The 12,477-nt window shown below is 41.5% G+C and overlaps 1 protein-coding gene across 1 annotated transcript; it reads left to right on the top strand.

The window, feature by feature from the left end:
- Window positions 1–3,935: 3,935 nt before the first annotated feature.
- Window positions 3,936–11,943, top strand: chn1 (chimerin 1; the record flags this gene model as incomplete). Its single annotated transcript, XM_084544926.1, has 7 exons — window positions 3,936–4,187; window positions 5,423–5,507; window positions 8,290–8,463; window positions 9,541–9,618; window positions 10,310–10,447; window positions 10,719–10,824; window positions 11,502–11,943. 7 exons carry the CDS (start codon window positions 3,936–3,938, stop codon window positions 11,671–11,673), a joined length of 1,005 nt encoding a protein of 334 aa, XP_084401052.1. The 3' UTR covers window positions 11,674–11,943.
- Window positions 11,944–12,477: the final 534 nt, after the last annotated feature.

The following is a 12,477-nucleotide window of genomic DNA, read 5'->3' on the forward strand; positions in this document are numbered from 1 at the left end:
GACTGACTTGCATTATGAAAGTGAGACTTACAGAAAACCCATCTAAATGCAGATGGTATCATTATTCTATAGCCATTACATTGTGCAACCAGCAAAGATAAGTTAAAGCAAATGACTTGTCTATTTTCAGTTCAAGGAAGAAACTAGATTATCTCAAGTCCTGAAATCCTTAGTTGATGGAAAAGTAAACTAACTCAATCTTTTTATTTTCTCCAGATTTTACATTCCTTTGTTAAAACACTTAAAATATACATTACAGGCACTAAGTAACTCATCCAGTCCTGTTATCACCACTGTGTTGCCAAAATAGCTGATGTACAATGAGTCATTCATCATGCTCTAAACACATTTTCACAGTGTTGTTGGGGGAAACTGCTCTCGGTGGAACCACACAAAGAGATAAAGGACCACTCAAGCCTTTTAATTATTCTTCCCAACCATTTGTCATTCCTTATAATACAGAGCCGTTTTTTTACGAAAGCAGGTGATTCCTGAGTAGATGGCTCTGTGGTAGCCAAATTGTGTCTCAAGACAGGATTAATGACAGTGTTTGCTCTAGACTGCCTGTAACTATGGGGCCTAGCCTAGCTGATAATGAAAGTATACATTAAGACTGTTATCTTCAGGACTACAGTGAGTTTGGGAGCCATATGGTATAATATTAAATTTATTTTATTTCTAATTAGAAAGATAACAACTCCATAGCATTCAAATGTAAATAGAGAACAGCCATTTTAAAGGATTTCTGACACTCACGAAGAGTGTGGCATTAAAAATTTGCTTCCATGCCACTGAACTATAACATTCAGCACTATGTTTCTGACATTTTCAAACTCCACTGTTCAGATTTAACCATAACAGTATATTTATCAATATTTGTATCTCCCAGGAGTAAAATCACCGACTGGGGTAAATCCACATTGTAACCTCCCACTATATTGTTCCTATACATTGTAAAACGTGCGTCCTACGTATGTTCTGACCTTGCTGTGTGAATAGCAAAATGTGATAGCAGCCTACCATAAATCACTGTCAGAGCCGGGCTGTTCCAGCCACATCCAGGTAATCTATTTGTCCCGGTGTAATTTGTTTCAGATTTCTTGCAGCACCAGCAAAAAAAAAAAAAAAAAAAAAGAAAGAAAGAAAGAAAGGAAGCATGCCAGTTTTTGCTGTATGCATATGTGGCATTTCCTGGAAGTCAAGATTTAAAGAAATCTTTTCTGCACATCTGATTCACATTGTCATCATTTATCCTGATCAAATATATAGACTGTAAAGAGTTTTATTTGATGCATTTAAAAGGCTACGAAATGTTGACTTGTTGAGACCTACGATACATGAAAAGATTCAAATGGCATTTAATGGCATGTAGGACTACTCTTAGACTCTTCATGTCCTGTCTTCTGTTCTCATCATCAAGCGGTTGCAGTTATGTAACATTATGTAACCTCAGCATCAACAGCTTTGCTTGAGGATGAAGCTGGTAGATCAAGAAGAATTCACTAGAACTAATTTTTATTCATTTGCTTTGGCTGTGAACTATGAAGTATCCTTATGGCTGTTTCTTATCTGCCTCAAACAAAGAGTGCTTTGTGAGTGACTGGGATAGAAATCCTTCCCATTCAGATCATGAGAACGAATGCTCCTATCCTCTTAATGGGTCTTTATGGCGAGTGGGGTCAGTAGTCCATTAGAAGAAATTTCCTTATGTAACAACCTTCCTTCCCCACAGAAATACTCAGCGTATCAGCAGCTTAATGGATTAGAGGAAAGTGGGCGGGGGACAGGAAATAAAGTTTAAAGAAAGAAAGTTTTAGGCTGCGCTGGTTTCTGGGTCAAATCTAAACCAAACTCTTAGAAAGATTGAATTTAAATCCTAAATGTGGAGGATTGCAGCCTTCAAATAGGATCCATGTCCATCTGTGTGCAGGCTTTACACAGATGGACATTACAGAGATGTAAAAGATACCACACTGTGTACATCCATCCATCCTCAAGGGTCCCATCTCTGGACATGTTTGGGAAACAAGCAAATCAATCAGTGTCAATTAGAGTGGCGTTCAAAGTAAACCACATCCTGGGAGTCAGACACTCAACAGCAGGCAACGCAATTACGCCAAAAACCCATCTAAAGGGCTCGGGGTCTGAGAGGATGAACCGGTACATATAAAAGGCTCTTACTGTCTTTTATCTATACCACTCTCTGGTACCCTCCTGAGCTGAGACTTTCATCGACCATGGGAGAGGGTATCTACTCTGGATGCCCTCTCTTTCATGTTGTGAGCCTGTCCCTGTCAGACGCCACAGTTTGGGATGCCATTCTACATAAATTCACTGATCTTCAAAGCCTCTCTGCTGCCCATACTCTGATTCTGATGTGTTTCCAGTGACGTGGGTGCAGCAAGAGTTATAACGGTCATTGATTTCTGAAGTCTGCAGTCTGTACAGTCACTTCCTCTCCAGCTGTCCTCCGCAAAAGGTGAGAACGTTGCACTTTAACGGCTGAGTCTGAATTGGATTCTGAGCCGTGGGAGCATAATCTCATTTGACTTGCAGTGTGTTGCAGATCCCTTCTCTCACATTGCGCTCATGATGCTAAATTTGATACTTCATTTGCATGCAGACAACACAACACTTGCATCAGTGTATACCTCAAGGAAATGAACATTCAGACAAAGAAAGCACAGAAAGAAAAAGACTTCCAGATCCCATTCCTGGTACAGCCGCATGCTCTTTAATTCTTTATTGTATATTTTACCATAATGTGAGGAGGTGGAAAACGCTGGTGACTGGTGAATATTGATTCGTGATTCAAAATACCAAACTGTTGTGATTACTATTACTTTGCTATTTTGTTAAATTTAAATACAATTGATTCTTTGTGGGTGGTGTTTACATTGTTATTGTTATAAAACATGCATCATACCCAAAGGCAAGTCAGGGGGATTCACATGATGTGGATTTTAATCTGTTTCCGTGCATAATCAAGTCAAAATGGAGAATTCAACGCTGTGTCATCAAGGATTTGTTGTTTTTGTGTTTATCTTTCTGATTATTCTTTGTTAAATTTGTGTTAAAAAATCTCATTTTAAGTGAGATTACAAAATGTAGTTGTTTGAAACTTACAGTATCACTTTGCCTCTTGCATCAACATCAAATATGTCCTTATTTGGTTGGATGCTTTGTGCCTCTGCACTGTCGTGTTCGGTTTCTGTGGCAACCTGATTTTGAAAATAGCTCCCCTCTCCAACGGCCCACTGCTGTCGCAAGTTCTCCAGGCTGTAGCCCACTCTTGATGCATGACTCATTCATTGCTTATTATCATCCCACTCTCATTTCATCCCGACTCCCCTGCTTGGATATCTGATGGTGGTGTGGGGGCGGGGTGGAGGCTACTATAAAGCTGGTGTACCCGTGCTGTGATTGGCTGGTGGAATCCATTTAATCTGCTGCGACTACTACAGGGTCCACCCCCATACTCCTCCCCCTCTCTCTGTCCGCCCTGACAGCATCCATACACAACAGTGTGCTGTGCCTGTTCCAGGGAGAATATCAGCTCTGCACAGGGAGGAGAGGATTAGCGCTACCGCTCAGCTCATCTGCATACACGTTCCCAGAGAACCACATGAGCACCCAAGGCTGCACCTCTTTTGTATAAAACCTGGCACTCTTACCACAGAGGCTCCACTCTACTCTTACTGGTGTGAGAAGATTTAATAGGAGCCAGTTTATTTATTTTTTCTTTTGGACTATTTTAAAAGATTTAGAAACTTTTTACATATATATATGTAATTTAAACGGTCTCTATGTAATTGCAACAATGCAAATAATATTATTTGACTTGCTCTGAACATCAAGGAATTTATTCATCGTTTTTTGGGACTTTTCAACTGGGGTTTTTTCCTGCATCTGGTTTGGAAGACTGCAGCTCCAGAATGCCATCTAGAGAGTCCTACGAGGTTCACAAGGACGAGAAGCCTCTGGTGCAAAAGGCCAAGCGGGAGGCCAATCAGGAGGATATTCTGGCGGCAGCTCTGGGGATGAGGATGGGGCCACAGAAACCTTCAGCCACTTTCTGGCAGCCACTTAAACTGTTCGCCTATTCACAGCTCACCTCACTGGTCCGCAGAGCTACGCTGAAGGAAGGCGAGCACACACCGAGATCCGAGAAAGTCCACAACTTCAAGGTGAGACTGAGACAAGAACTCTTTTCAGCTGGTGCGTGTCTTTAAGATTGGTTTAATTTCATCATGTGTGGCCAGAGGGCTGCTTCCTCCGCTTCCCTTGTGGGAGATGGAAGGGGAGGGGTGTGCATTACTGAATGGGAGAGCGGGGATGAAAAACAGAGCTGTTATGGTCTGTCCAGTGGGCCTTTATCAAAAGAAAATCTGTTGGGTGGTCTGTGGACCACTGCTGTTAGTTTGAGGACCAGATGGAGAGATTAGGCTGATGGAGAAGGGAAACAGTGGTTGAGTGTATCCCTGTTTGGCTCAGGCTCACTCTCCCAGTTAGGTTGGTTAATGGGATGGAGTGCAGTGACAGAAGCATTACAGTCAAGGCTTTCAAACTGCTGATGCTCACTGGTTTGTTTTTGCTGCTTTGTTCTCTTGTTTTGCTGAATGGTGCATTTTTAAGGATCTGCATCCAAGAAGGAGTTACCGTTCCTAGTAAAATCTAAATGTGTCTTTTAATGTGTACAAATAATATATTACAGTGTAACAGAATTGTGCCACTAAAATAGGTAGCATGGTTTCAAATTTAAATTAAGCACTCTGACAGTTCAATATGACATTGTAATCCTCTATCTAATACATAGATGACATCACTCAGGGTGACTGGGGAAAACAACTGATATCAGCTCAGATGAACATAACGTGATATCTTGTAAAACAATAATCACCAAAGTTATGGCACTAAGTAGAAATACAATAAAAACATAGCTTTCCCTCTGTAGCAGTAGTTGACTTAATGCAAGAATACTGGGAGCTCTGTGGTTTGCTCTTGATCCCAAAGGCCTCTCTGATTGGCTGTGCTGTTGTTACCTGCTGGTGTGCGGGGGCTGACTTCTCTACACCAGCAAGGTGGCTTCCCGCTGCTTCCATAGAAAATATCCCTGTCACCTTCTCTCGGGTGACAGCCTACTGTGCCATAATGGCAAAGCCCCTGCTGCCCGGAGTCAAGGCTGCACCCGCCTCTGTATTGTCAGTTTGAGTGTCTGTTTAAACCGCAGTCCTCGTCCACACACGGCTCATCCGCCTCCACTGTGTCATTTTATATGGCAGCACCTACAAGTCTCTTGGCAGGCTAAAGAAAAGGCCAAGGTGTCCATGGAGTAAATAGCTTCAACTACCCAATGCTCTCTCCCTAGCTTGTCATTGCACTTCATTGTTAATATCTGTCACTGTCCTCCTCTCTGTTGCAGGTCCATACCTTCAGGGGGCCTCACTGGTGCGAACACTGTGCCAGCTTCATGTGGGGACTGATGGCTCAGGGGGTCAAATGTGCAGGTATGACATTCATATTATATAAACTGTTTGATCAGTTTGTACAGCATACTCTCGCTATGTTGATGGCGGGCAAAGTGAGCATTACCTCATATGGGTTACTTGGCATTTAGTGCATCTGGAGCTGGATTATTGTGTTTTAATCTAAATCTCAACAGTGGTTTGGGGATTATGGGTTGTATAACAGAATGTATAACGGAGGGCTCTATAGCTGTGATGTAACGGATATGTGACATGACGTAGAAACCTTATTTTTGACCCACTTTTTTTCCTTACTGCGAATCAAAGAGAAGAAGAAGGGGCGGCCTGCTGTGATGTTTTTTTTGTTTAAGCTAACTATATTAGGTCTGAGTTTTTCTTCAGTTCTTGTCAAAGGCTTTCTTTGATTCCACTTTGAGGATTTGAATAAACATTATAGGCATGAAAACACAAAGTGGGTCAAAACAGTATCATGCAGCTGACAAAAAAAAAGAAAAAACAAAAAAGTCTTAATAATGAGCAATCATTCTTTCCATATTTGTCTTGCTTGAGTATATTTCAAGATCATTCAAAGGAAATATATTCATTTCTTGTCTTTGTGAATTTTTGTTTTGACTGTGTGTGACAGGTCTAACATGCACGCATTCAGGACTCTTATTATAAGGCAAAAATGGCTCGAGCATATTTGCTTACTTGCTTGTCAAATACTCTATTGTGCACAGTAGTTCTTGAAGGCATTCCTTTCCCATCCAAGAAAAGCACTATAATAAAGTGAGATGTGCCTCTTTGATGTTTTATTGATGAAACAAACTGTGTCACACAAATCTGTGGGAGCTCGGATATTAATTATTAATGTCCGGATGTTGAAAGCTGACAACAACTGAGATAAAGGCGTTTACGTTTGGAGCCAATATACAGTGTATTGCCATTCCTTCAGTCTCCGCCATGGCTACCAGAATCTGGGGCAGCAAAGTCTCACATGATGCTCAAATTTGCATACCAAAAAAAAAAGAAGAAAAAAAAAAGTGTTCTCCCACCACCCCCTTTTCTTTTTGTATGTGTGAACTGTTTTTGGCCGAGTGCCAGAAAGCCAGCCTCTGCTTGTGCTTGTTGTGCCACATTTCCTCATCAGAGTACGCCCCCCAGCCTCATCCCATCATGCCCATGAAGGAAAACAAAGCTGGCATGTCTCTTTAATGAGGAGCAGGGCTGGGAGCGTGGGGAAAGGAGCTCTGTTTCCACACATATTAAAATTCAACGGGCTCCAACCAAAGAGCTAGGTCACACAGCTCAACCCCTATTTAACTTAAATGCTCCTTGGTAAAAACAAACCACCTAAAAATAAACAGTGGTGGTGCCTTTTGTTGTCAGCAGCCAGCAAGAGGAATGTTTCAGCGCCGCTGGTTAGACATGGCGGTAGTGTGTTGATTAGAAACGATCAACCAGCCACCATTCAACCTCTCAAAACTGAGCTGCAGCCTCCACATCATAGCAACGGAGACGGAGCTGATGGTGCAACGAAGCAGCATCCCCTGTCTCCTTGTGTCCCTTGGGCTCAGTCTCACCCTCACCCTCCCCACCTGGGACCCAGGGCCATTGGTGTGTTCCCCCTGACAACAGGAACTCACCAGGCTTGTGTCTGATGACAGGCCCTCCACTATTATACTGCCTGTCTCGTGTCCTTAAGAGAATCATCTCTTAAGGTAATTACATTTCTGCATCAATGCATATAAATTCAGGCGGTGTGAATTTCTCCAGGGACCCATATTAATCAAAATGTTGCCTGACGTCCCCTGGAAACATTGATTCCCAGCTTTCAGAAGCAGCTTTTTTTATTTAAAATTCAAAAGTCGAAATGGGTTTGAAGGATCAAAATAGGATTTTTTTTTTTTGGAATCAAAAACCACTTGGCATTTGTCAAAAAAAAACAACCCTTCAGAACTCGTAGATGGCTCTGAAGATCCGAGAGCTTGAAGAGCTGCCCCATTTTAGTCTGAGAAAATAGGTCTGCTGTAGCCCGCAGCGCCTCAATCGCTGCTTCCTCAGCCATTGTGTGTGAGCTTGGATTTGGAGAAGAATAGAGCGTGCAGCGGCGCCGACTGTCCCTCCTCCAGGCCGCAGCTTTTCCAGTCTTCCTGTAATTCCCCACATGCGTCTCTGTTACAAAGCGGAGCTGCAGTCTCTCTCTCTCTCTCTCTGTTTCTGCATCTGCTCTCCATGGGCAGCTCTGTTCCCAACAAGGTGAATCCTGCCCTGAAACAGCTGTGCCTTAGGCCAACATACCACTGTGGCTGAAGGCAAATCACAATGAGGGGTACTTTCACAAACATCATGACTAAAATGCTTTTTAAACACCATGTGAGGGGTCTGGGATTTTATGGAAGTTCATCACATGATCGAATTCTCCTGATGGTTTTTTAAATAAGAAACGTTAGCATAATTAAAAACACCAAGCATTCCTGTGGTAGATCAATGTCTTCTGGTTCATTACAGTTTTGAATAAACAAGTGGCCTTCTAGAGGTGACTTTGGATCTATCCCGCACTCAAGGTGACTCCAATGCCGCAGGAAAGGAAAGAGCTCTCCAGTGGTCTAGTGACATTTTGGGGGCAGATATTGATCAAGAGGGTTAACACTTTACTACAATCCAAACACTCAAATCAAATCAAATTAACGTGAACTTAGTCTTGAATGATGTGTAGTAGGTCTCAGTTCAAAATAAAATGATTATTTTTGGTTAACAAATATCCTTACTTCCATTTCAATGTGACTATTTAGATCTAAACTCTGTCTCTCTCTCTCTTTAGATTGCGGGATGAACGTCCACAAACAGTGCTCAGCTCTGGTACCCAACGACTGCAAACCAGACCTCAGACACATCCGTAAAGTTTACAGCTGTGACCTGACGACCCTGGTGAACGCTTACAACACAGCCCGACCCATGGTGGTGGACATGTGCATACGGGAGATCGAATCCAGAGGTCAGTTGAGCACGGATCTGTGTGCGTGCTGTTTTGATGTCAAAAGTATAGTTCAAGATAAGAAGATAAATGATTTATTTTTATTTTTTTAGCAATCTATTCAATTCAAGTTTAAGCCGGTATGCTTGACTCTGATTGGCTGACATTAATCCTATTCAGCTGGAGCATTTCTTTTAAAGGGTCTTAAATGAAATGCTGCAGACTGAGGAGAAAGAATTATGGAAGAAAAGAACTGCCATAATAATTTGGATTATGGTCTTTGAATTATATTACAATCTCTGCACGTGTTTGATTTTCTATTTTTGTATTTATTTGATGTTTTACTTTTTTTTTATCTCTTGTGTGCATGTCCCCATGGTGGGATAAATAATAGAATGATTTTATCTTATCCAAAATTATTGTGAAATGTTTTTAAAATGTATTTCTAAAGAAATGCAATAATTTTAAACGCAACTACTTAAAAACATTCAGAACAACACATTTAAAATGCCATTTCAATTAGGCTTAAGGATTCTGTTTACTGTATTTATACTCGTTATAAAACAGCTTCTCTTTATTTTTAAAGTAAGCAATCTGCAATATATATCCTACTTAGGCTGAAGTGTTAAAAGTCTGATTCAATTACAGACCGAGTTAATGTTTTCTTTGCGTTTGATGGGGGGGTATGACTGAGAAGAGTGATGAGATTGCTGGTAATTGTAAATGCGTAATGAGGAATACATTACTCTGTTTCCTGCTGCCCTAGCTGATTGCATTTCAGTTAAATCATTCATCTGTGCAGGAAACTCATTGCTCCCTCATTGTCTGCCTTCTAATATACTGTATGTCTGTAGCTAAGTTTGATTTATGTCTTTATTATTTTGCCCAGTGATGCAGAAAACTATCTGCATCTGCCCGTGTTGTTCCAGTGTGTGACATTGTGGACACTTTATCCTTAATTTCTTATGCATATTTAAGACTGGTTAATGGCATTTCCTAAATTACCCAGGGCGATACATGCAGGTGAATTTTTCTACATTACTCCTGACAGCCCTTGCCTTGTCTGAAAGGTTGTTTGTTTCATGTTTGCTCCTCAAGGACTGAAGTCAGAAGGCCTCTACAGAATATCTGGATTCAGTGATTCGGTGGAAGAAGTAAAGATGGGATTTGACAAAGGTTAGTCCCCCATGTTTTATAGATAACTGTCAACTCACAACATGATGTTAGACATTGTGCGCTTGCATATATTTACACAAGGCACACGGAACACTTCAGATTAAGTGAAGAAGTGACACATTTGTGAAGGATTAATGTCCATCTGGGAGAGCAGCTCCAATCCTGACATGTCACTCTGGCGCAGGGTTTCACTGTGTGGACAGACAGGAGGGGACCTTAGGGGTTACAAACCATGGATGTACTGTCTTAAACATAGCTGTGAAAAAAAAAAACTCTTCTCTGTGTTGGGATTCAGCAGTAGACTTAGTGAGAAGTCCTGGCCCAGTGCAGTGTGAATATCAACCGTAAGAAAAACCCTGCAGCAGTGGGCAAAAGTCTTAGCCAGATCCGCATGTGGGAGATCATCCATGACAGAGTGTCATTCCAGCTCACAGCACTGTGATGTTCAGTCTGCCAGCACAAGTAGGCCATGGCCTGCTCTGAAGCGCATACATAACCGAGGGAAAGTCAGAATAAAACAGGCCAGACGGATGATAGCAGCTACTTTGCCAAAAATATAAAGCGAGAGTAGAATTCTGTTTTTTCCGCCACTGTAACCCAATCTCTTCATTCCTCAATTCACACTGAGACGCGAAAGGGCTGATGTGAGCCCGTTATCTTCTTTCTCTTACTTCATGTGTCATCTTCACAGATGGCGAGAAGACAGACATCTCAGTGAATGCCTATGAAGACATCAACATCATCACGGGTGCGCTGAAACTGTACCTCAGGGATTTACCTGTCCCTGTCATCTCCTATGACGCTTACCCCAGGTTCATCGAGGCTGCAAGTACGTCACAAACAGACAAATTACACAGTCACTGGTTTTCTACACGTGGTTACAAACATTACCAATTTGATTCATCTTTTACATTTCAGAGAAAGCTTCCCTCGGTAAAAGTATTATATGTCAGAGTGTTGCTGTAAAGAGTGTGAAAAGCATATATAAATAAAGGCGTTTACGCTTCCACCAGAAGTATTGATTCCCAACTGTGTCCTCTGAGTTCAAAGAGTGTAACATGCCCACCCTAATATCACGGTCCTTTTGTTTTTTTTTCCAGAGCTCACAGACCCAGAGAAGAAGCTGGAAGCTTTCCGCGAGGCTCTTGCTCTGCTGCCGCCATCTCACAATGAAACCCTCAAGTACCTCATGGCCCACTTAAAAAGGTAGGTAATCCAGGCCAGTTCTGTAAGAGCTCTGAGACTCTGGTAAAATTATTAAGAGGGGGTCAAACAAAGCATGCATTTATATATCGTATTTACTATTGCTCACACCTTCCCTTTATACTTGATCCTGAAGAAGGCGGAACATATTTTTTAAAAAAAGGCATTAAAAGTCAATAATTATACTGTCATATACAGTAAAGTGATGATAAAATAAAGAATGGGTGGGACATTTGAGAAATAGGACATTATTCTTCTGTCGTATTATTGGTTGCACTCCCTTGGCAGTTCATTAGGTATGCTAGTGAAGATGTTTGTATTCTAATACACTTCATGAAAGTTGCTGATTCAACTGTGTTTTATTTGGTTTCATTGCATTTAATTCAGTGCAGTTTAGCAGCATCCCAAACTACATCCTCCAAAATGATCATCCAGTTGAATCACCACCTTTCTTGCACAGTTTCAACATGAGCATTATAATCGTCTTGAAGGGGGATTAAGTGCAGGGCTGAATACATTAGTTATAGACTTAGACTTAGATAAACATTACTGATCCACAAGGGAAATCGCTTGGTGCCTAATGAACTGGCAAGTGAGCGTATTTATCATTAAATTTAATATAATTAAATGCTCCTGTTGTCAGGTCCTATGTGTTTTTCTAACTTTAATCCACATTGCAGGGTGACGCAGAATGAGAAGTTCAACCTGATGAACGCGGAGAACCTCGCCATCGTTTTCGGGCCCACACTCATGCGCGCACCCAACCTGGACGCCATAACAGCACTGAACGACATCCGCTACCAGAGGCAGGTGGTGGAGGTGCTCATTAAAAATGAAGAGGTGCTCTTCTAAACTCAGATCAGGACTTTTACTGAACAGCTCTCTAATCATTCTCAGACTTGAATGACTTTTTGTATTACACTGTTTGATACATCTTTTTAAATGCCTTGTGTATGGACTAGTGCTGACCTGACATCTGTCCTCCCTCGTGCCGAGTACGGAAGATGAACCTTACACTTGTGCGTACTTTACGTCTCCCCATTTTTGTCGGGGGATTTTCCGAAGCAGACAGACCAGCATGCATGGTGCAAGGTCTTTGTTGCTTTGTAGTCGTAACCCAGCATGTGTTAAGCCGTGTAGTGCTGTGCTTTTGCTTTTGTCCGTTCTGTAGCCGTTATTATCCACATTCCCCGCTGCCTGTTGTGCAGTTATCTCTTTAAGACTTTGTATAGCTGGATGTAAAAATAAGCTTCTAATTTTTCTGGGGTAATTTTTATGATGCTGTATTTTTTTAACTCCTGAAACGTTTTTATGTCACCTGCAGTTCTTTGTTGAATGAGCCTTTCCTCTTGATGTGTACATGCTGGTGCATTTGTCTGCCCTTAACAGTTTTTATTGAGCTATAAACAGCATTATTTGTGAATTAATTTTTTTTTTTTTTACTGTAATGTTTTTGTACACAACTCGTGCATGATCACTTTAATTTATTAAACCGTACTCTGAGAAATTAAGTGCTTAATGAGCCATCTTAATTGCCATAATAAAATTTGTGGTTAAAGTTGCATTTGCTGGTTTTCTGGCCTCTTGGGGGCGTCAGGAGAAAGCTGTGAGCGCAGCTATTAAGACGATTTGGTAAACCCCATGTCAAACAGTTGC

The sequence above is a fragment of the Chelon labrosus genome (genome assembly GCF_963514085.1).
Source record: "Chelon labrosus genome assembly, chromosome: 5".
Classification (NCBI taxonomy): domain Eukaryota; kingdom Metazoa; phylum Chordata; class Actinopteri; order Mugiliformes; family Mugilidae; genus Chelon; species Chelon labrosus.